The sequence below is a fragment of the Epinephelus fuscoguttatus genome, linkage group LG18 (genome assembly GCF_011397635.1).
Source record: "Epinephelus fuscoguttatus linkage group LG18, E.fuscoguttatus.final_Chr_v1".
In the NCBI taxonomy this organism is placed as follows: Eukaryota; Metazoa; Chordata; class Actinopteri; order Perciformes; family Serranidae; genus Epinephelus; species Epinephelus fuscoguttatus.
This window is the reverse complement of record NC_064769.1, coordinates 19278519-19302937: the sequence shown is the minus strand read 5'-3', so window position 1 is coordinate 19302937 and position 24419 is coordinate 19278519. Positions and strand designations below refer to the sequence as shown.

At 41.5% G+C, this 24419-nt stretch overlaps 2 protein-coding genes across 5 annotated transcripts; one reads left to right on the top strand and one right to left on the bottom strand.

Annotated features, from left to right (window-relative positions):
* The first annotated feature begins 986 nt into the window (after window positions 1–986).
* srsf9 (serine and arginine rich splicing factor 9) lies at window positions 987–5699 on the top strand. 4 transcript variants are annotated; one of them, XM_049604377.1, is made up of 5 exons: window positions 987–1133; window positions 2871–3050; window positions 3238–3425; window positions 4410–4582; window positions 4798–5699. In XM_049604377.1, exons 2-5 carry the CDS (start codon window positions 2893–2895, stop codon window positions 5023–5025), a joined length of 747 nt encoding a protein of 248 aa, XP_049460334.1. In that variant the 5' UTR covers window positions 987–1133; window positions 2871–2892; the 3' UTR covers window positions 5026–5699. The 4 variants fall into 4 exon arrangements, with proteins under 4 accessions (XP_049460334.1, XP_049460333.1, XP_049460332.1 ...); XM_049604376.1 differs by having other exon boundaries at window positions 989–1133; window positions 2874–3050; XM_049604375.1 differs by having other exon boundaries at window positions 1021–1133; window positions 2578–3050.
* Window positions 5700–7340: 1641 nt separating this feature from the next.
* sgsm1b (small G protein signaling modulator 1b) lies at window positions 7341–22035 on the bottom strand. The gene is made up of 24 exons (XM_049604688.1): window positions 21896–22035; window positions 19522–19597; window positions 18528–18690; window positions 18160–18312; window positions 17784–17851; window positions 17198–17340; window positions 16973–17104; window positions 16683–16807; window positions 16531–16598; window positions 16286–16449; window positions 16056–16185; window positions 15490–15616; window positions 15341–15405; window positions 15094–15239; window positions 14134–14262; window positions 13864–14037; window positions 13627–13701; window positions 11664–12914; window positions 11459–11583; window positions 11299–11381; window positions 11080–11189; window positions 10891–10987; window positions 10599–10766; window positions 7341–9650 (listed from the first exon to the last, which is right to left on the bottom strand). The coding sequence occupies exons 1-24, from the start codon at window positions 21956–21958 to the stop codon at window positions 9562–9564; spliced, it is 3924 nt and encodes a 1307-aa protein (XP_049460645.1). The 5' UTR covers window positions 21959–22035; the 3' UTR covers window positions 7341–9561.
* Window positions 22036–24419: the final 2384 nt, after the last annotated feature.

Sequence of the window (24419 nt, the reverse complement as noted above, 5' to 3'; positions counted from 1 at the left end):
AGCCCATGTGAGTAAAAGTGAGAGTGACAATGCTGATCATAGGTTACACTTCCTCCATGGTTATCTCCTCAACTGTGGTTCCAGTATCTATCTATCTATCTATCTAAGATCATAGGCTATGGAGAAGGTACAAGGAGTGAATGGCAGGGTGAGAAAGAAAAATTACACCCTAAGCATGAAAAGTATTGTCTCCCTGACTGAACTTTTGCAAGTATAATTCAATAATTTTTCATGTTTTGCTGTTCTTGTTTATGAAAGAATATCAGTGTAATGATTACAGAACAATCTAGTTTTACGAGTTATTGCCTTTATTAATATTGTGTTTCTTGATGAAATTAGCCAGTTCCCATGTGTTTCCTCATTAGAGCACATCTAATTGTCACAGAATGGCAGTGGCGTGAAGAAAATATTATGTAATTGGTTGTGTAACAGCCCACCCGGAGACCTCATCCGTGAAACTTTGAGAGAACCAACCACAACAGGATGGAGCCAACACAGAGGCGAAGTGAAAACTAAAGGGCCTTGGGAAAGAAAATGTGAGAATGTGCAAGTAACAATTAAAAAACAACACGGGGCATCATGTGATTCAAGTGGAAATGGAGCATCTGATGACTGATTGGAGTCATGGGGCTACATTGGTAGACAGGGACAGTGCCACTAGCGATACACCACAGAGGCAAATGTGACTTCAGTGTTATGTTTAGTTTTTTTTTTGTTTTTTTTTTACCAGATTGAGTTGCTGTGGGCATTGTGGTGTGTGATTAGTATGCTTTAGCTGCTCCGGTGGCTCAGGAAAGGGAGCAGGGTAGCTTACAACATGCTAAATATTTTCTGGTGTATTTTTGGTTTGTTTTCTTACAATTTACAACTGTTTTGGATACAAATAAGTATTAAACCTAGCCTACTTGACTGTTGTATTATAGGGGTGAAATATGCCTAAATCAGTAACATGTTCCCCTTCTTTCCGGCGGGTGGCAGCATTGCACTAACCCTTACTACAGTCTCCCGGAAATGTGGAGTCGAAGAAGAGACAGAGCCGCTAGCTAATGTTGCTAACTAACACGGAAGCAGCACAGCGTGCGAACTGCTAGCATTAAATCGACTAAAGAAGGTGCCCTTGCTTTTTTTGAAAGGTAAACGCACTTTTGGCATTTTAAGTGTTGTTTACTTCACGTATTTAATGTGTATTGTCCAAAATTTGTATTCCAGTGTGACAAATATAGTAGCATTTTAGCCGAGCAGACGCTCGTTAGCTCGGCTAGCTGACCTTACCTTATCAACAAAGAGACTGATTATGGTATCGTAATTACTGGACTATAACACGTCTTAAGTTGGCGTCAGCTGTCAGGCTACAAGTGTCAAAATAAAGAGTTCAGTTAAAATGATTTCTGTTTCATGGTCGCTCACTAAGAATGTAACGTTACATTGAATATAGTGCTTGTACCCTGTAAGCAATCTAATCGTTATAACTGACGCTAGCTAAAGTTAGCTAGCAGCTGCGGGCTAGTTTAGCCATCGTGCAGCACAGGTTTAGACCAGGGTAAACAGGTTAAAGCCTGGCAGCCACCTTCGTTACCTGCCTTATAACTACTGTTATTTTTTTTTGTCTTGACCAGACGCTCCCTATATATAAGCTAACGTTATTGTTAAATCCAATATTCAGCCTATCAACCGCGGTGTTCAGCTGGCAGACAGCTAATGATAACAGGTTTGATCGGTTCACCAACTGCTGTTACGTTACGCGAGTTTCAAGGCACTGGAAACGTAAATAAGTCCAGACCAATGTTATTTTAACGTTATTACATCTTTGATGATATACAATTTATACTTATACAAGGGAAATATTTTTGAATATCTGACATGCCATTACGCGTTCACCACCATTTACGTTATTATTAATAATTAGCCCGCTGTCCGCCACGTTGATCTTATATTGCCCTGAAAAATAAAAACACCTGCAAATTATATTGCAATTCCATAAATCCGTCTGAGTTATATATATATATATATATATATATATATATATATATATATATATATGTTGTAATTAATATTATACGTTGTCGAGGACGTTATCAGATGTGTGCTGAACTATGACAATATGTAAAGCTATGGTTTGGTGTTGCATTGCATTGTACATTTTGTAAATGACGTGGACAAGATATTAAAACAAAAATGCAACACATTCATGTTAAGGCATACGATACAACACTGCAATGCTAAATAACAGTAGAGTACCATAACAAATGCAGATCACACAGGGTTAATGAGTATGTAAACAACGTGAATCATTTTCTAGGTCTTTACCATCATTAAATCTTAACGGCCCACCTATGGGAGTTTTGAGAACCATCAGAAAATATGTTATTTTTCCTTTAATTCATCACTCATCCGTGTATATTGAGGTACACACACACACAGACCGGAGAAAGTGGTGTTTATTTAAGCAGGTGTAAGTTTGTTACTCAAGAGTTATTTTGCCAGTAGATTTTCTCCACACGGTGTATACTTTCTAGCTGTATAATGCTGTAACTATTCATTAAGGTTGTTGGACATTCATGACCCTGTGTTTTAAAGCTTTCAGGCTTGGATCCGAGGGCCTGTACCATTTGTCTTGAACTCATCATTTGCAACTGTCATGGCCACATCCCTGGTCTAGATTTTTATTTTTGTCTAAATTAAGGAATTGGAAGCGGATGGACTAAGTTTCGGATTGGAACTAGGATTAGGATAAGGACCACTTCCACAGCTATTTGTGAAAGCAAGAAGTGATCTTAAGGGAGAAGAAGGACTTGGAGCTCACTGTTCAATTAACAGCCTGTAGTAGTGCAAACAGACTAACATCCGCAGGTGCCCCCATTCTGTGTCAGCAGTGCAACTCACTCAATCACCATGTCGGACGGCCGGATCTATGTGGGGAATCTTCCTGTGGATGTCCAGGAGAGAGACATTGAGGATCTCTTCTACAAATATGGAAAAATCCGTGACATTGAATTGAAGAATAATAGAGGCACTATCCCTTTTGCCTTCGTCCGATTTGAAGACCCACGGTGAGTTTTAGGGATGGTCTTTGGCAAGTCGAATCTCATTCCCCAGGTTGGATACCTTAAGTTTTATGGTATAATATCGTCTCCAGTGACTGGCAGCAGGAAATGGATGGAGACGGCATTTCCAGCTCTATGTCCGCTAGTGAAACAAGCGTACTTTGGTAAGGGGTTCTTTGCTCTCTTCTCTTAGGGATGCAGACGATGCCGTCTATGGAAGGAATGGATATGGATATGGAGACTCCAAGCTGCGTGTGGAGTATCCTCGATCCTCTGGTGCTAAATTTGGTCCTATGGGAGGTGGTGGTGGAGGAGGAGGAGGACCTAGGGGAAGATTTGGACCCCCAACTCGAAGATCTGAATTCCGGGTCATAGTGTCTGGTAGGTCGACGTCATGAGTCATAGCCAGTTCATGTTTCTCTCTCTCTCACGGCATCCTGGAGGTCAAAGGGAGTGGTAGGATGGTGGACGTAAGAGTCGTAGGCAGACATGTTTCTCTCTCATGGCGGATTGGAGGACAAGGGACTAGTAGAGGACGTCATGAGTCGTAGGCAGTTATCTTTCTCTCTCTCATGGCGGACTGGAGGACAAAGGGACTAGTAGAGGACGTCATGAGTCGTAGGCAGATATGGTTCTCTCTCTCTCATGGCGGACTGGAGGACAAGGGGACTAGAAGGGGACGTCATGAGTCGTAGGCAGATATGGTTCTCTCTCTCTCATGGTGGACTGGAGGACAAGGGGACTAGTAGAGGACGTCATGAGTCGTAGGCAGATATGTTTCTCTCTCTCATGGCGGACTGGAGGTCAAGGGGACTAAGTGGATGAGGTCAAGTCAGCTCCTTATGTCTTGAAAACCAAAACAGTAAACTGAAAGTGCTCATGTTGGCTGCATAATCCCAAACATCAACTATAGTGACTGGTAGGTGTAATTTTGTCATTGTTTATAATTTTTTTGTTGTATGCTACATTTATCTGGTGTTTATACAAGCATGCTTGTACAAGCTGTAGAAATTGAGTGCTTATGTAAGACCAACCCTTTTAAAGTCTTAAGGTACATAGTTGCCTGATTTGACTGGTAGTACTAGAGCAGATATCTGGAAGTACAACACTGTGGGGTTCTGGTTTAAAAATATTGAGATTCACTAAAAAAAAAAGTGACCCAATAAATTCAATTTGAGACTTTAAATTTCAGTTGCTGTTAGCTCATAGTTCATAAAAATACCTTAAAAGCTGTTAGTAAAGGTTTTGTTTAATTCAAGGGGTTTAGGCTTTGGGCAATAGATGAACCTGTCCCTGCAATGATTTGAAGTGATAAGTAATGTAACACCAGGACCTAAGATGACATTTGTCTTTTTCCTATTCCAGGGTTACCACCAACTGGGAGCTGGCAGGATCTGAAGGATCATATGCGCGAGGCAGGAGATGTTTGTTTTGCAGATGTGCAGCGTGATGGAGAGGGTGTGGTGGAGTTTCTCCGTAGAGAGGACATGGAGTATGCATTGCGCAGACTGGATCGGACTGAGTTCCGTTCACATCAAGTGAGTTCTTTTAGATTCAGTTGTCCAATTTTCCAAGTTTTTTTTTAATCCCCCCTCAGATGACAAAGGCATGACCCACCCTTCGTTGCTAACCAACATAAGCAACAAGTAGTAGCCAGTCGGAGAAAGAGCAGGGCAGGTCATGCCTTCACCATCGTAGGGGAAAAAATTGTCAATGGAGAAAGGAACAAATGTCCAACATTTTTCTTTTCTAGGGCGAGACTGCCTACATCCGTGTCTATGAGGAGAGGGGCACTCCCAACTGGAATCGGTCGCGTTCTCGCTCCAGATCCAGGGGTCACTATTCACCTCCCTACCATAACAGAGGATCTCCCCCGCCAAGATACCAGTCACCTCCACGCCATGCTATGTCGCGCCATAGCCCACCCCCCAGGAGGCACCCTCCACAGCACCATAGCCCACCGCCACGTCATTACCGGTAAAAAGGCCAGCCATTTATAGAGGAATTGGGGGAAAATATTTTGTAATTCTACTTTTTATTTTTATTTTTTTAACCCCAGGCCTCCTCATAGGATACGTCATAATTTCTTGCTACAAACATTCCATGGTCATGATCACCTGAATACCCTGCTCCCCCCCACAGCCTTAAAGTCTTTTTCTTTGTTCTGTAAACACCCATATGTGTTATGTGGAATCTAAAAACAATTTTTAGCGAGGTAACTATTTGATTATCATATAACATAATGGAGGTTTCTTTTATAAAGAAATCTGGGTTGTGAAGTCAAACCTCGACATGGTAATGTCTAATGTCCAAAACAAGTAACGCGATGATGCAGCCATCAAGCTAAATGTCATACTGCTTCTTGCTTCTTGACAAGATTCTCCTTATTGTGTGTTGCATTTCTGTAGCTTTAAGTATGAAGTATTTGCCAATCTAAGAACCTGTGAAGCTGATCAGTATCCTACTCTGATTTGAAACGTAAGATTTATGAGCCTTTTTAAAGTAGTGACACGTTTACTGTGGGCCTCACCTGTCAGATTATTTTTTAATGTGTGAACCTCTGACCGAGGCGGCCTGTAGGTGGACTTTAATTTGTATGCGTCTCTAATGTTGTGTTTTGTTTTTTTTTCTTTACCAATAAAAAGTAAACTTTTACTGCCTGTTTCATTCCTTGACCTAAAACCTGGCACAACTAGTGGGCTGTAGATCAGGGCCTTATTAACAGCAGACATTTCGAATTATTAAGTGGGAAAAGCACAGAAGTTATTTGTAATTATTCAAGTACCCCAGTGAGCCAGGAGGGACAATAACAGGCCTGAAGCTGATAACCTTAATTGTCTACCTATAAAGAAATCTGCCTTAACAAAACACTGCACTGCACTGAGTCAGGTCCTATGCCAGACTTGATCATCTGGCCTTATGGGCTAGTTGTCCTGATGGTGGTGCCATAGCAACCATCTAATGTTTAAAACTTTGAAGATTAATAAGAAATGTGTCGTACATGCTACGACTTTGCAACCTCCACCAAAATAGCCCCAATTGCTGTGAAAATGTTCAGATGGGATCCCATAAATCAGGAATTATGAAGTTCATCCCGGTTTTTCTCAAAAACTGTAAAACTATTTAAACCAATCCCCTCCTTTTTTGCTCAATTAACACCAACCTTTTTCACAGCGTCCTCAGCCTGCACTCCTCAAACAAACTAGCCAGATTTTTGAATGTCAAAAATTGAGTACAGCAAAATGCCTTAGTGTAGACAGTACTGTAAACGGCTGATTGCAAATCAAATCTCCCTAAATAAATCTCCAATTCTCATGAAAACAAATGACAATACTTCGATATCATGGTTGAAGTAGTGAGGTAAATTTCAGAAATGTAATTCAGGAACTGAATTTTCACAACACTGAATTCTATCAAGTAAACTATTTCAGTCAATGGAAACAGTATCTTTAAACATCTCTATTTTGTCTAGATGAAGTACACAAAATCTCAGAATTGTGTATTGACAACTTCATCTTTTACACTATTTTGACATCCGTCTTTATGGGCAACCCTAGTGATTGCCTAAGTCATAGTGTAAAGCCACTCTATGGTTTCTCACATGTCAGGGAGCTGAACAGGATAATGACTTACTGTTGGGGGCAGAGGTCTTAGAAGTCTTAGATCTACTCAGGTATTGTGCTGTGTGAATAAGAGACACATGGCTTATAGGTTTAATGATAATTTTGGTCCTTAAGAGTTCTCCTTTTTCATCTTCTTCCTCTAAATGCCCAGCTGCTATGTTACCTGTGCAGTAAGCTGTCAAATATCCCACACTAATGGTCTGTGAACATACGGCACATCCTGAAATGTATCTTATACAATCTCAATGTCAGATGGGGTGTTGTGTGGTTGAAATACAACCCTCTTGCATGACTTCACAAGAGCCTTTAAAAAGTTTCGTTCAGTTCAGCCAAATCAAGTATCAAGCCATGAGATTCCCTCTTTGTGTTCTGCCAGACAATCTCTGAGCAGTGGAGGAAAGATAAAGTAGGATTCTTTTTGAAGCCTTGCTTTAGCTTCAGCTGAACTTTGGAATGCATTTTTTTGTGCAGGATAAGGACTGAGTTTTTTGTCCTGCAGCTCCTCCAAATTACATAAGGAGAGGAGAGTGTTGTTTTAGATTGAACTGGGGGAAAAAGCACTCCTAAAGTGAACACTACTAAGGATCTGGTCGTTCAAAGATGGCACAGGGGATGCATGGGATGCAAAATATAATATTTTTAATACACAAGAAATTAATTATACCAGGTGACAATTTGAGAAGACAGAAAAAAAAAATATATATATATTTATTTCCAATGGCATACTTCTTTCTCTTCATTATAATCAGATAAAGCCCATATACAGACATTGTATTGCATTTAATAAATATGTTCTAGCTTAGTTATACAATTAGTCCATTTCTTTTCAACACATTGTTTACAATAAATCTTCTGACAACAAACACAGCAATACACAAACAGCAATACTCAGGCATGTTTTAGAAGATCATATGGAGACACATTAGCAGTGATATCAAAACACTGGTATTTTAGCCACAGTGAACCCAACATGAGTGTGTTTTGGCTATTTTGCAACCGTGAGTGGCACCAATAAATCATTTTCTGACATGCTGGTATCTAGCCATGTACATAGTTTTGTATTTATGTGTCGAGACCTGATGAAACAGATCAGATTCACAGGCCCTATTAAACCTTATTAGACCAATTTAAGCTATTGACGTCAGGGTCTCCGGGACATTGTTTCTGTAAGTAAACACTGACGTTAAATGTTCATTTCAGCTGAACAAATGAAATTGGATTAGCAGCAGAAGATTAAGTAGTGTAAACATACACACATAAAACCAAAAGTATCTGAATGGCTACATACCGCGGACTGGCTACCCTTATATGACCCTTTAAATGTAATAACCTGACCTTCTGGTACTTGCGAGATTGTGAAAACCTCATGAGGGCTTCGACAAATCATATTTAAAAGTAGCTGAAGTTCTGAAAGTCTAAGCAGTACTGTGTGTACAGCACAATGAACAAACTCTTGTGTGACGAGGTGTGCAGTCGGGCCAAAAAGAGAGCTCTCCAAGGAACTGGAGGGCAGCAGATAAAATTCAGCAGGCTGAGCAAAAGTTAACTGCTCTTGGAATGAATAAATGAAGGAAGGAGGTGAGCCCATCAAGGTGGAAGGTGCTTTCTGGTTCAAACTAGCTTTACAGGAGACAAAATGCAGCAGAGGAAAAGTGTCTGACACTGGCTCAAGCCTTGAATGAGAGGTCCAGAGTACAGGTATCAACAATTCTTGTAAGGCTTGTTGCCAAAAGTTTGGGCATATAACAAAAATGAACTAGAGCGTGTTGAAGACAAGGCAGCCAAGATTGGCAGGGCAAAAGAGACAGAAAACCAAGGAACTGATCTTAAGATGAAAGTGAAAAAGAGAAGTGTAAAGGAAGCATGCTGCCTTCACTGCACACCCCATTAGAATTTACCACAGCAGCTATCATGGCGCTGCAAGAAAGCAGAATCTGTTAGCACTGTACTGTCTTGATAATGCTGAATACTTCAGCCTGAGCAGCACTGTGTCATGTAAGGTGAGAAGAGAGTTTGAACCAGTGTGCACAGAAATAAAAGCGAATCAATGCAAAGAGGAAGTCTGAGATAAAAGGAGCACAGAGTATGACAGCTTGATACCAGAGGGCAGTACTGTATATGCAGACTGTGTGCAGTCATGCAGGACTGCACAGAGTTCCCAGGTTCGGTCCGGATATCCTGCAAGCTTTTGTGCATCAGAGGCAAACACGGGACGAGGACCATCGAGCCTCAGAGAAGCCAGCGAGTGGTCCTCAGAATGGCTGTTGAGAAGCAAACCACACATGCTATGTGGACACAACCTCCTCTAAAGTACCTCTCATAAAACCAAATCATCTAACAATGCCAGATATCATTACTGAAAATATATTCAAGTGCATTACAAGATGTTTCATCATGGTAGCTACAATTTCAGCAAAATAAATACAACGTAATAATCATAATAATACTGAAAACATATTCAAGTGTATCACGAGATGTGTGGCGGGTGTAACTGAACAAAATCAACCTCGCAGAAGAACAATACGGTGAAGGAATTTGGTTGCTGTATCCCTGAAAAAATAGCTCAATTTAAGGCAAAATAAATAACATCCTGAAGCAGTTTCAACAAGGGTACATTCACTGGGTGAACAATAACACTTCAAAAAATAAATTTACTGGCAATATTTGCATCTCCTGAATATAGAGAGGAGAAACTGGAAAGTTGTTATACAACTATCTTATGTAATGATGGCCAGTTTTAATGACCAGTTGTCTTTTCAGCACATACCAATCGCTGCATTTCATTAAACACTGATTCCCATTCCTCTTGAATACATGACTATTAAGTGGTTGTGCCAGTATTTTTGAAACAATTCAGCACAAAGAAACATGGGAGCAGCAGCAGGACAGCAGCATCACTTGTTTTCTATGAGCGTCTGCACTTTGTTGACCAGGTCTCGAGCCATCATCAGGACCTGGGGGACGTTGTGTCGCTCTGCCATTTCTGAGGAGAGAGTTTGAAAGACATTAACTCACAAGAGGCAAATTGTTTAGCAATGCTGATGATATTTAATAGTATATTTTGTGTTAATGGTACAGTGTGTAGGATTTAGTGTAGTCTCGCAGGGAGGATTGCAGATTGCAACCAGCTGAAACTTCACCCATGTGCCAAGCCTGGACACCTGGCTGGGATTCCTCCAGTGTTCATTGTTCAGGAGGTTTTTACCGCGAGCCGAATTATCCGCAGAGGTCCCTTCTTCAAAACAAATGGACAGGGGATTGACACCAGTGAAAACACTGAATAAAGCAGTTTCACGTTACAAATCAGTGTTTCTCCAATGCTTTTCGGCTGCTAGCTTTTTAGCTGCAAGCCCAGCACCTGCTTTTTTCTCTGGTAACTTAAAATCAAGATGTTCAGGACATTTTTACCAGGAGCTAAATTATCTGCAGAGGTCTCTTCCTTTCCAAAAAAACCCCCAGACATGCTTATTTAAACTGGTTTCATTTAAAAAAAGTCAGTGGTTTTCTGGAGCTCTTTGGTTGGTTGCGGAGGGCCTGCGAACTACGGTGGCAGACGCAAAATTGCAAATTTAGTGCCACTGTTTGGTTTGTCCATTCTAGGCTACTGTACAAACACAGTGGTGCAACATGGCAGACTCTGTGGATGAGGACATGCTCCCTATGTAGATATACACAGCTCATTCTAAGGTCACAAAAACACATCAATTCTTATTTTCGGGTGATTATTCTCTAAAGAAAACATATTTATTATATTACATTCTATTTCTGCCGATATATCCCCCTAAACCCTACACACTGGACCTTTAAGACTGAGTGAGTGAGTTTTACTTTTAAAGTATCCTACATTATCAAAGCTGAAATTGCCAGCTGGCAATCGGCAAAACAGTTTGCACTGTATTGTAGCATTAATACTTCTCTTGTCTCATCTTACCATTAAAGAACTTTATGATGTCTGTGAAGTCCATGTTATTTTCTAGGATGATGTCCCTGTACATCTCCACAAGTGCCAGAGCAATGAAGAGCACAAAGTGCTCAGAGGAGGTGTACTTGGCTGCCCAGATTGTTTCCCACACGGAGAACACATCATCATACACCATTTCTGTGGGGAAAAAAAGAAGAAGAAGAATTTAGATTATAGTAACTATCACATTATGTAAAATGCTCAGATCTCTTCAATGGCCAATTCAAGCAAAATCATGATGCCTCCGTTTGCTTCCCATCACCTCTTTTGAAGTCAAGTAGAAACCAGCGATAACAGAAGTAGAAGTGAGTGTAGTCTCCATTCTGCTGCATCAGTTCAAACAGCTCAGAGTCCAGGATCTATCCGTGTAACAACAAAATTTTACCATTACACTATAGCTTTTTTGCACATGCATGCATGCACATGTATTGCTGTGCACATATGTACATACCTGGATCAGAGAACGCATATTGGCGAAGTGAGAGTCCATGGCACCTCCATGAGGAAAATTCTGGTTCATCCTCTTCATCAGTTCAGTGAAGCAGCTGAATGCCATAACCTCTGGGAAGCACACACACATTTAAAAAATAATTTAGCCATTTATATACACTTTTAAATGCATTACAGCAAAGTGTACACTGATGGAGTTTGCAGTAAAACAGTCACTGACCATCGTCCAGAATAACCAGCAGGGGAGCCAGCAAATCACACATGCCCTGGACGTAACCTGTATCCAGATGCTGCCACACGTAACTGCAGAGATAACCTTTTTTTTTAATTCACTTGGGTTAGACAAACATTAGAGATATTTGCCATGGAGACACATTTACCTGCACATGATATTACGCAGCTTCTCCAGGTTCTCAGGAGTGAAGTACCAATACGCTCTGTCACAACGTCTGACGTCTTTGTCGATGCGATGTAAATTAATCAAATACATGTCCAGTGTTTCTTGCTACAAAAATATAATTAAGTGTTAATGCGTGCTCATGATGAAAAGAAGAAGTATTTCTGCATGTTATGTGTAATGCTTACAGAATAGGTTTGTTCTTCTGAGGATTCATCATGCTTGGTGCCTCCCACCTCTGCAGACTCGGGTTCAGTGAGCACATTTTCCATCTCAGGCTCCTCTTCAGAAAGGCCCAGGTCGGTGCCCTCAGGACTGGTGTTACAGGCTGTGTCCAGATGGTGATCTGGGGCAAGGTCCTCTGAAGCCATTTTCTGTCGTTGCGCAAGGGAGACAGGAGGTGCAGCAAGACACGCCAAAGGCCTGGCCTTGATATCCTCAGATGTCACGCACGTCCCTGCAGGAATGTCCTCCATTTCCAGGGCAGAAGGAGAGTCGTCTGAATCCGCTGTGTCCGGAGACTGCCGAGAGTGGGACGATAGAGAAAGGCTGCCCCTTGACGCTGACTGGAGAGCGTTCAGGACTTGTCTGACAGGTGAGTTTGAACCTGGTTTCTCAAATGGAATTTCTGCAGCTTTTTTGGTTTCAGCCAAGTCACACACTGCTGCTTCGGCATCCTTTCTTTCTGACTCTGTGGTGCAGGCCTTTGGAATTTGTGATGGGGTTTTTTCAGAAGTTGTTTCAGGTTTGTCCAAAATCTCCGACTTCTTTTCACTCTCTGGATTAGTGTCTTTTTCTGCTGCGGGCGGACATAATGGCTCCACTTCCAGACCTTTGCTCTTGTGCGCTTGAAAAGTCAAGATCTGCCCAAGTGGAGGTGCTTGGAAATACTCATTATGAATCTCTCTTTCTAGCTTTAGAACATTAGTGCTCTCTGGAGCACTTCTTAAATTTGTATTTGTGTCTACTGCTTTTAAATCTGCAGATTGCTCATTTGCTGTGTCTTTTTCTTTTGCATCAGGTTTTTCTTCAGATTCAGATGTCTGTCTCGACTCACTGATTCCACAGTCCTTAACCACCTCACCCTCTGAGTCTGTCTCCACCTTTGTCTCTGAAACCTCGTCCTTGGCTACTGGTTCCATTACATCCTCTCCATTTGGCTTTGATCCAGTTTTGTCTTTCTCATGTAACACCTCTGATGCTTCCTCTGACTGCTCATTGGTTGCAGATTCAACAGCTGACTCTGTTACAAGAAGGCTGTTTTCTGAAACTGTGCGTTGATCTGACAGGTCTGGGGAGAACGGGCTGCAGGAGGGAAGTTGCGGGGCGTCTGCAGTGCCACTCGTGATGTCCTTCAATTGACTGCTGGGCTGCACTTCTCCTTCCTCAACCCTGGGCTCAGTCTCAATCTGATCCACTGCCTCAACCGACCCAAATACCTGGTAACCAAAGGAAAGTGGTGAATGATTTCCAACATGACCCCTCAGGATGATTTGTAATCACACCTCCGACCTATTATATGGCGCCATCATCAGGTCAAAAATTTTGTCCAGTACTCACAGAGCCTAGCATGGCTGTAGACTCTCTTCTTTTTAATGTAAGAAACAACAAAACTCAAATAAGTCTTTATATGTTGTCTGCATCTACCTTACTATTTAACTTTCCCATTTAACTTCTTGACTCACAGCTCAGCTCATTTTGCCAGTGAACTATGAAATGTCAGATCTTGGCATGCCCTTGAAGGCACCACTATTCTTTTAGTAATAATACAACTGTGAGAAAAAATAAAGCTGACATTAGTCATTTGATTTTAATGAGAGGCAGGAAACATCGTCAGTGATGAACCCAGGGTGTTTTGGGTCTTGTGTCCAAACAGCGCACTACACCATGGATCTGCCCTCTTGATCCACAGCCACTGTGAGGCTTTTTCTGCAGCCTCTCTCTCATGTTTCTGGTGGCTTTCCTCTCCTGCAACCCTCTGTTGACAAGGTGCCTCTGTGCCGGGTCCACAGACTGCCCTGGAACACTCCTGTAGCCCACCTTGACTGTCCCACAGCAGGTCCTCCAACCACTCTCTCTGCAGGCCTCTAGGTAACACTTATTTCATGGAAAATAAATGTTCTTGTGATGTTCATGCTCATGAGGAACTACCTGTGCACTGCTGCTGCTGCTGGAGTCACTCTGCGAGGCGACATTCTGTGGATCTGAGCTGCTACTTAGAGACGACTGCAGTGGAGAGAAGCATCACACCAGAGACAAAAACACAACTATCAGCCAGCTTGCTCAGAAATCTCCTCATAATACTATAAGCACTCCCCTTTCATGTTTTATCTGTTGTGATAATGGTTACATAACGCAGCACATTTAATGTCAAAAGGTCAAACTTGCATCTGTACTGATGGTGGAGTCCCGCTGCACCGGCCCTCTTTCCACACTGGCTCCAGACGAACATCTGGCGAGGGCCTCAGCGTGTTTCTCTCTCTCCCTCTGACGGACAATGGCCTCACAGCCCTGCCAGTCCTTCATGGTCTGCTCATACATGGTCCGTATCTTTTCGTCAATCTGAAACAGAAACCCTGTGTTAACAAAGATTGTAACACACCCCGTGGTGTATATCTCTACCTTATAGTACTACAGTCTGGCAGCACATAGAAATACCTCTTGCCGGCATTTTTCAGTCATGTTAAAGCCGTAGTGTCCCAACAGGAAGGGCCAGACCTCTTTACGTAGTGAGGGATCCACACCACCGAAATACACAAGCCTGTGTATCTCCTCTTCCTTATACGCCTGAACAAAATTAAGTCTGGTATTTATCAATGCACATTGAAATCACACCAAATAGATCAGTTTAAAGGGACAGTTCACCTCCAAATAAAAAATACATATATTTCCTCTTCCCTGTAGTGCTATTTATCAGACTAGATTGTTTTGGTCTGAGTAGCTGAGTGTTAGAGATATCAGCTGTAGAGATGTCTGCCTTCTTTGGTATATAATGGAACTAGATGGCACTCGGCTTGTGGTGCTCAAAGCACACAAAAAATGTCTCTTTCCAGAAATCATGACCCAGTTACTCAAGACAATCTGCAGACCTTGTTGTATATAGTTCCAACTGTACCACACACCACACAGAGGGAAGTGTCTGTGGTTGCATGTGGTCGTGACAGTGCAAGATGTAAACATTAATGCCGTTCTTCTCGGCTTAGCTGTAATGTTAGCTAGCTCAGTGGTGCTAGGTGAGGTAGCAGCGGACGCATGCGTCTTCTGCGCAGTGATATGGTCAGTAGAAGTAGTTTGGTAGAAAGAAAATAGTTCCTACATGAAACGAAACTGCTAACGGCAACGTCTGTGGATTAACTGGGTCATGACTTCTCGAAAGAGACATTGCTTTTGAGTTTTTCACATTTATTTTTTGGCCTTGTGACTACCACACACCGTGTACCATTTAGTTTCACTATACTGGAGAGAAGGCAGACAACTCTACGGCCGATATCTCCAAAACTCGGCAACTACAGATAAGAGGAAAAGTATGTATTTTTGATTTTGGGGTCCCTTTAATACCGTAGTGAATTAAAACCAAATAATATATCCTGTGGCTTGGTGTTTCAGTGTCAAACTTACAGAGCTGTCTTTGAGGAATCGGCTCCAAACCTCCACAGAGAGGCCTCCTCGGGCATTACAGGGCACATCAGGGTCCACTATGGTGGTGTTGACCAGAGCAGAAAGGTGGGTACGGACTGTGGACAGATGACGGCAGTATGCAAGCCCTGGAGAGGATAGAAAAACATCATGACAAGAGCTATTGCTTCATCGGGAATGAAGGGATTACACAGTGAATCAAAGTTAACCAACAGTTGTTTGTACTCACATCCATAAAAAGCACGGGAGATTATCTGGTACTTCATGGTGTCACAAAGTAGCTTTAAGGGAGCCCTGGTAGGAAAGGGAAAATGGCAAATTTAGTCCAATGCATTAATTCTGAATTTATTTTTGAGCCTGTCCCTAGGAAATACTTACCTTTCCTGATTACAGCCATTAGGCAGCGAGCCATCAGAGGAGCCATTCTGTGAGCAGGAGGAGCACGAGGACTTTCTAGGTGTCGGTTGCCACATGTTAACGCCCTGGTCCATCAGCTCCAGGGCCACTGCACAGCATAATAGCCCTTATCATTACCGTTGCTACTATCATCATTATCATTACCGGTAAATAAAACCAGATGAAATACTCATAGATATGGACATAAAAGCGCATGCCTACAAATAAAATGAAAAGCTTTTTTTTTTTTTTTAAATTGTGTGTCCGTATCAAGTCTCCTTATTGTCAATGGGACTATAATGTAAAATGGACACTTAGGCACTAAATAGGCAGGAAAAAGATATAAAATGTAGCAGTTTGAATTAGAGAGAAATTAATTAGAAAGTTGCACACTGAATATATGAGATGGGGAAACAGATTTATCTAAAGTGAAATTGTTAGAACTGTAAATGAGTATTAAGAGAGTAATGCAATCGTAGATGTAATCTCTGATGATGTTTTATTAGATTAGCTCAGGCAGGCAGAGCAGGAAGATTAAAGACACGTACTGAACTCCATCTGATTGCCAGGAAAGAGGATCCGAAACACATAATCGGTTGCTTCATCATCTTCCTTATCAGATACAGAGTCACATGAGCCGTGTGGACTCCTCTTTCGCAGTTTGGGGAAAACCTTTCCCTGTGAATGGAGAGAATTGTTACAACTGATCATAGCTGGAGGTACAGAAATGTTGCATTAGTGCATAGTAGGTATTTTATTATCCTATGTTCATGCTGACCTTTCCTCTCTGATTCCAGAGCGGTGGGTCCAGCTGTCCGTGAGGTAGCAGGCCGGTCTCCAGGCAGGTGAGAAACTGGAGTAGGTGGCCTCCTTTGGGGAAATGTAGAGGAGGTCTCTGGATCCCATCCTGGCTCACCAAAACTACTGTTCCACCACTGTTCACTGGAGAAATGCACAACACAATAAATAACTTTTAAAACTCCTACTTTGGGTGCTTAAAACATTAAAATGAGATTTCTGTACCTTGCTGATGACAGTGGAGATACACAATCTCCTCCAAACGAATTGTCATGGCATAATCCCAATAAACACTGGAAGACAGATGAGAGAATAGGAGCCATTGAGTCGGTTGTGCGAAAACAAGATTTGTTTTTATTAGGCTCTATCAGGCGAACCTTTTCTCAGAATCCAGCTCCCCCACATTGCCATTCATCAGCTGATTGGGTGTCCATTTCAGTGTCATGAGGTCTGCAGTTTGATGGAGAGAAAGGTAGCCTGGGATGGCCTCCATGTCGTCTCTCTGCAGACACAAGTCAGAGCTTTCAAATCACATGTTTACAATACTATTAAGATAAGTTGATTATATATCAGTTGACAGATGCATCCAAGTTCCAGAGAGTAAACAAGCCTCTCTTGAAGGATTGTACTATTATTGTATTAAACTGAGAAAAAGATAAAAACACACCGGCTGCACCAGGACATTGTTCTTTCCAAACAGGAGTGTGGCTCTGGAGTTTTGGTGCAGCGATTCAACATAGTCCCTCACCCACATGAGAGGGCGATCATCCATGCTACCACTGGACTGTCTCTTCTGGATCTGATACAGGTTAAGAAGACATCAGAATCATTACACACAGTAGTTTATAGCTGATTATTTGATTAAAATCAATTAATTATTTCACTATCTAACCAGGGCAGGCCGTCTGGAGGGCGAATCCTGCCGACAGTGGCTGCTGTGGATGCGATGCCGCTGAACAAGTTCGTCAGCAGATGGGTCCGTCCAGAAGTGGTCTGCTGTCTTAACTTTGGTGTACTCCAAAGCACAAGGGCCCACTGTAAAACAAGGTTAATATGTTTAAAGTAATTTAGATGTTTTTAAGTTATGAATAATATAAACTTAAAGGTCTAGTGTGCCAAGCATTTAGGAGAACTACGATGGTCAACACGATAACTAAAAAAAAGATGAATGGCCCTGTCTAGAGCCAGTGTTAGCTTTGTCTGTTCTTGGCCATTTTGGGCCCCTGTGCTCATTCCTTAATAGGCACCACCAACCTGCTCTGTATGTAGATATAACCGGCTCATTCTAAAGTAATAAAAACACTACAGTTCTTATTTTCTGGTGATTTTAAACTAATGAAAACATAGTTATGAATATTATATACCATTTATGCCAATAGATGTCCCTAAATCCTACACACTGGACCTTTATTAGTTAGAACAGTAAGGCAAAAAGAAAGGTAGGACTGTTTCAATGTGGTCCATGTGTAGATAAATACCCAATAGAGATGCAAGAATTGGTCCATCCACCGGATCCATCAGCATGGCTTCTTTCTCATAGAAGGCACTGCAAAAAGCAATATTTAGAACATTATGATTTGGAAATCATACCCAACTTCCTGTTTACATATAGCTGTAACCACATGATATGTTCTAGGGCTAGAACAATAAAATGTTTTGCATGACCTTTAAGTAGAAAACTGTTGAAGCTGAGATTCTTAAAAAAAAAGATAGACACACCTGCAGCTGTTTCTGAGATCAGTTAGGGAATCATTATTTTGAAGAGAACTGCTTACAACAAAATGATGGTAATAAATGGATGTAGTCTTCTATAGCCAGTAGCTTATAATTGCATTGAATGATCTATAGCCATACCTGCTGTTCTCCACCAAGTAAAGGACAATCTTGTCCAGGAGCTTCTCCATCAGTGCAGTCCGGATCCACAGGTGTTTCAGTGCCTGAGGAGGGAGGTTGGCCAGCTTGGACTGCCGACTGCGGTCATTACTCAGTGAGGAGTTGTTCTGCTTGCTGAAAAACAGAAAAGGAAACTTGACATATGACATGTCTTCATTGGTCATCAGAATGAATCACATTTATAGGACAGGACAGGATGAGAAATTAGGATGCATTATGGCACATAAAAGTAGGACACAATTGACAGAGATATACGAGACAAGAAGAGAACAAATGCACGTAATGATTTTATGTCACTGGCCTCTCACAGGCTGAAGTTAACATCTCACCTGTTGTCGATGAGCTGTTCCAGTTCCTGGACCTTGTTGCAGAGTTCCTCAGCAGGCGAAAAGGTTTTTGCCGCCTTCATAAAGAGTGCTGCGACCTTGTTACTGCACAGCAGGCCTGCGATACGGCGCTTGAGCCCATGAAGCATGCAGGCCTCCACTACAGCTGCACACACATACACGAACAAAGAGCATTAGTCAATATTTGATTTGATTTCATTTTTTATTTCATTTCAATGTTTTTTTTTGTTTTCATAAGGTGGGGTCTTTTTTTGTGCCCCTGAATTCTGTCTTCATCTCATGAGGACACTATCATTTTCCCTTTGTGAAACCTTAGCCGTAATATATATTTATAAAGACAACTTAAAAGCAGGCACAGGTGCCACAAGTAGAAACAGACTGCCCAACACTGTCTTCCGTTGCTAGGATATGAGGGATGTGAATCACACATGTCTCACTCCTGGTTAGTATCAACACCTTTGAAGGGTGTGAGTCTACTTTAATACACATCCATCTATCAATCCACCTTCACTAAATATAAATAGACATACATAATAGCATTATGAAAAGAAATTTTTAGGACTTTCATAGCTTGAACAGACTGTAAGGGACCATATTGTGCTGTGAGAGTGAACTCATAGGAGGTGATGGCTTGACACAAACTCATGTCAACCATCTGCTCTGCACATGTCATTGTTGTTGTAACAACTACTGTGACCTTTACTATCTAATACAGCATGTCCAGTGCTATAATTTTTGAAATGAGATACAAAAGGCTGAACTATTTTAGGCAAAAAAAAGGCATTTTCTAAGATGCACAAACAAAATGACTCTATCTCTCTTATTTACTTTGCCTAGTCTCTCCCTCTTTATACCCCCCTCCTGTGTTCACCATTAAAGCTAATGGAAAAGGCCTTGAGCATGTCCGCTGAATTTTGGGAAACTCTGCTGGAGAAAGATGGCTCGGTGTGCAATGCAATCACAAAAAAGCATTTACCGCAGAAGGATATGATGTGGCTGCTGTCGGCGTGCACAAATTTCCTCGTTACTGCCTCCTCCATAATTTGTTTCACCTAGGAGAGAAAGGTACACAGTGAGACAAGACCAAATCGGACTGACACAGTTGCATAAGGTGACAGGGAGTCAAAATGAGACACATAGCAGGAGACAATGGGGCAATACGTTACAAGAGGTTGTGACGGGCAGTGAAGGAGTGGTACAGTCCCACAACACATTTAAGAGGATAACATACAGAGCAAATTATTCATTTATTAGCTAAACTTGTCTGTCTCCCTACTTAACCTCTGACATGCACTCCAACACATTTGGATCCTTTTAAAACTATAACACATGTATTAAGAGGTGCAGTGGTTTGCTCTGTCACCTCACATCAAGAGGATTTTGGGTTCGAATCTGGGTTTGGGGCCCTTCTGTGTGGACTTTCCCCGTGTAAGAGTGGGTTTTCATGAGTTATCTTCCTACCACAGTCCAAAGACATGCAGGTAAGGTCAACTGGTGACTTTAAATAGCCCGTAGGAGTGTATGTGTGTGTTAGCACTGTGATAGTCAGAGGACTTGTCCAGGGTGTACCCCGCCTCTTGCCCAGTGTCAGCTGAGACCCCCCCAAGACCCATACAAAGAATGAATGGACATGCATTAAGTCCTTTTGTCGGCTGTCTCATCTCATAACTTCAACTTGAGCATGGAGAGGAAAGCGCAGAAACCCTGAGATATCCCTCCAGTCTCAAATGTTTTTTACTTTTTCTAGATGTTGTGGAGCTCTTGTTCTTAAAAAAAACCTACCACTGATCATTGAAGAATGTCACAGGGCACTGCCAGGTGAGTACAAGTATTTCTTCTTGTGTGCTTTAAAGGGCACTCCTGCAATTTAGTACTGTACTTTCATAAAGTTGGAGAGCTTGTGACAAACAGATTTTTAAAAATGGCAGACATATCCTGACGTTTAGTCCCTTGAACGCTGCATCATGCAAGATCCTCTCTGTCACGCAAATGCATACATCTTAAAACCGTGTTTGTAACATAGGCTTTCTTTTCTACATTTGTAGTCTCCCAGCCGAACCTGAAGTAACTTTATAAATGCCAGCTTTCTCAACTGACTTGTTGTCATTCAATGAACACAATTTTACATCATGTCGCTTGTTGCATTATTGTATTTACTGACGTTAACATATATACATTATTTGTAACTCATAACATTTTTGAAAAGGTCATCTCCTACAACCTAAAAATGTGTGTTGATAAGTGACACTGAACTGTAAAACTGACTGAATTTAATGTTAAGTTCTGTGCTGTATGTTGACAGAACAAGAGAAACATGTATTGCAACAGTCCTGTCATACATTAAGAGAATTTTCTGACCTTTAGAATCACAATATTGCAGACAAGATGGCTGTAGACCACAAAATTGTTTATGTCCCTGTTCTTCATATGGATAAAGAGCCTGAAAAGTCTGCTTTGTCAACCTGAGCTAAAAACGTACATACTGAAAGACCATAATTTTAGTTCTATGATGTGTTTAAAATCTATACATCACGGCTGAGCCCCTCCTTGCTGCAGGATCTAGCACCAGAGTCATGGATGTTTGAGAGGCAATGAGTCACAGGTGAGGGGGAGCACGGACACGATAAGACTGGAAGCACCGGTCTTTCTCAGCAATGAATAAAACATCCTGTTTTCTCTCCCTGGGGAGTCATGGAGTCACTGAGCAGTTTGGATGAGTGTGAGGGGTGCTCCCTGATATTTTCCATTAATATCCAAATGGCTCATTATTCAGTAATAAATCACCCCAGTCTGGGTTGGATGTTTTTGCATTTAATTTAACACTGAAACATCAGTGAAATAGATGCCAAGGTCACACCTTTAAGTTTGAGATAATAAGATGGGAGGGATGTCAGTGATTTCTTCAGAGGGGGGGTGGGGACTGTTCCAGGATATGAAAAAAAAAAACAGGCTTTGTATGGATATATACGAATGAATCTGTACAGAGCTTCTTGAATGTGTAGTCTCCTGAAAAAAATCAGCATCATCACCACCATCATCATCTATATCATCATCGTCATCATCATCATCATCATCATCATCACTACCATCGTCACCATCATCTTGCGCCAGTCTAACCACAGTCAAAAACATATCATTTTACCGGCAGCCTAATTGCATCCGCTCTTATATATAACACAATAAATGCTCAGCTAGATGATAAACAGGCCTGTGGCGTAGTCGTGGCTCAGACCCGATGAACGGTGCCACACACACACACACACACACACACACACACACACTGTCCAAGCGTTCAGCGCCAGTAAACATAAACTGTGATGAGCGAGAGAGAAATAAAAAATGCAACCAACCTCTTTCTTCACATTGCGCAGCAGTTTCTGACGCGTCTCGGCCTCTGTCACGGGAGAAAACATTATGAATATGCAGATCAGACTGCCAGTGTGGGAAATAAAAACGATGACAGGGCTCACGACAGGAAAATAATAACCGCGCCTGTACCTCCCATCGCTCCGGGAAGGGTGTAGCGGCTGACACGCACGGTTATCTTGGAGGATGTCTTCTTGGATGCAATGAAGACAACAGTGGTATAAAGGCAGAGAGGCTCCGAGATGTGCGATGTGGTCTGTGTGACTGAATTAAACCTGTCTGTTACCTCTCAGGGAACCAACACCCCTTTAAAGTCACAGTAGCCTATACATTAAGCCGTGCAACGCCAACACCTACACACGTATCCTCCACTCCCTGGGCATATGCAAGGTTTGTTCACTGTGCCAGATGAGTCAGAAACAGATATCAAATATTTTTATGAAAAGTTTCTCAGCCACATTATCCATGAAAATCTTCAGAGCCTGATTCACACATGTGATAATTACAGTTAATGAGCCCCAGGTCAAATTAATTAAGGTCTCATTAAGTTAATCATCACAATTATACCACAGAAAGTGAACAGGGACACTTTGATATGACACATTCATATGCAACCACCCCCAAAATATCAACATTCACTTTATTTTTTATTGTTAAACTGCATCTCATGGATGAGCCTACCACACACAGGTCCAGGAGCCGCAATGTGAGGGCCCCTGGACACCTTCAAATGCAACACATCACTCAAATTAACACACACCGATCAGGAAGAGTTTGAAAATTACCACAAAGACCAAAAAAAAAAAGATACAAAGGAATGACAAAGAGACAAAATAACTACTAAATCTGCAAAACAACCACAAGGAGACGCAAAATGATCACACACAAATTTACTGCAAAGAGACACAAAACCATGAAAAGCTGCATATATATACAAAGTGATGCAAAACAATACAGTAACAGAGGCAAAACTACCACAAAGTCCATGTGTCTTGCTCCTGTGGGGTGGGGCATTTTGCATATATCTGTGCCCAGGGGCTCACTGTCTACAAATTTACCCATGCAGACACAGTATATTATCTCAATCGTAAGTTGTATCGTGCACATAGTGCAGTAACACGTAAACCATTTAATGTCTCTTACATTGTAAACCTTGTACAAGTTTGTCAATACTGAATTTCATTATGGCCATGCCAATAATGCATATGGTTGAGACCACAATGGTTGGGTTTTATTGAGACAGGATTTAAGTCTCTGTGGCTGTAGCTTGTGGCACTGTTGCACTTAATTGCATTAAATTGTGTTCATGTTACTTTGATGATGTTGTATCTATATATCTATATCTTGTCTGTCATGCTCATTGATGTGCTGCAACATGAACGACAATGGGTTTATACACCTTAATTAAAGCGATAGTAACCACGGCATTAAGAGTACAGAAAAAAACATGACTGTAGACACATTTACATCATCTGAGCATTGGCTATATATTGTCCTCTCATCCACCCATACTCACGTCTTTCTCGGGTGTTAAACACAGTACATAAAAACCACACGCCTCAACTGTAGACAGCCCACTAATACAAGGGGAAACTCACAGATATAAAAGGAACAGATACATAACACACAGACGCTAATGCCAATTCTGGCATGTACATTTTGTTGTTCTACTCTGGGCTTCTTTCAGGGTTACACTGGGTCATCAGTGTCACATTACATTAAAAAAAAAAAGAACTGGATAAGAGACAATGAGTATATATGATTCTGATACTAGCCACAACCTGAAATTAAAGGAGAGAGAAGCCACATTCATTGTCTGCAGACACCAGACAATCTCATTTCCTCATCCCACTCACATAAACAACATGAATGAACGCACAGACTGCAGGAAGCACAATCTAAATTCCCCATCAGCAGTATGATGCAATGAGTGAGCTCTGATGAACTGAATGGTGCAATTCGCCGTGAACTAGCATTTGACATGAAGTGGGAGGCCGTGAAATCTCGCCGATATAGGATGCATTTTGAACATGCAGAGATATACTAAAAATGATCTGAATCCTTCAGGTCTGTATTGTCAGCAAAATACCCTTTAATATCAAAGGAAAAGTACTTATTATTCAGAATAGTCCATTTTAGCGTATTAAATTCTTATTATATATTAATATTAAGATAAAATAATCCATTCATTGTCCCACAGTGGGGGGATTTGCAGTGCTACAGCAGCAATAACAAGAGGCATCAGTATAAAAAGGAAAGCTGTAATACATAGCCTAAATAGACACTATAAGCTAAAAAAAAAAAACTGTTAAACTGTTAAATTTACATTATTGCACATAGGAAATATTCCATGCCCTTGAGTGACTGTACTCTCCAAAACTGGAGGAAAGGAGAGAACAGATGCTGATGAACATTGCAAATTATATTCTGCAGGCTGCCCAGACACCAGATTTTCCTCTTTATAACCTTTGAAACCTTTATGCTGCGAGTTCACTATACGAAGTTGCA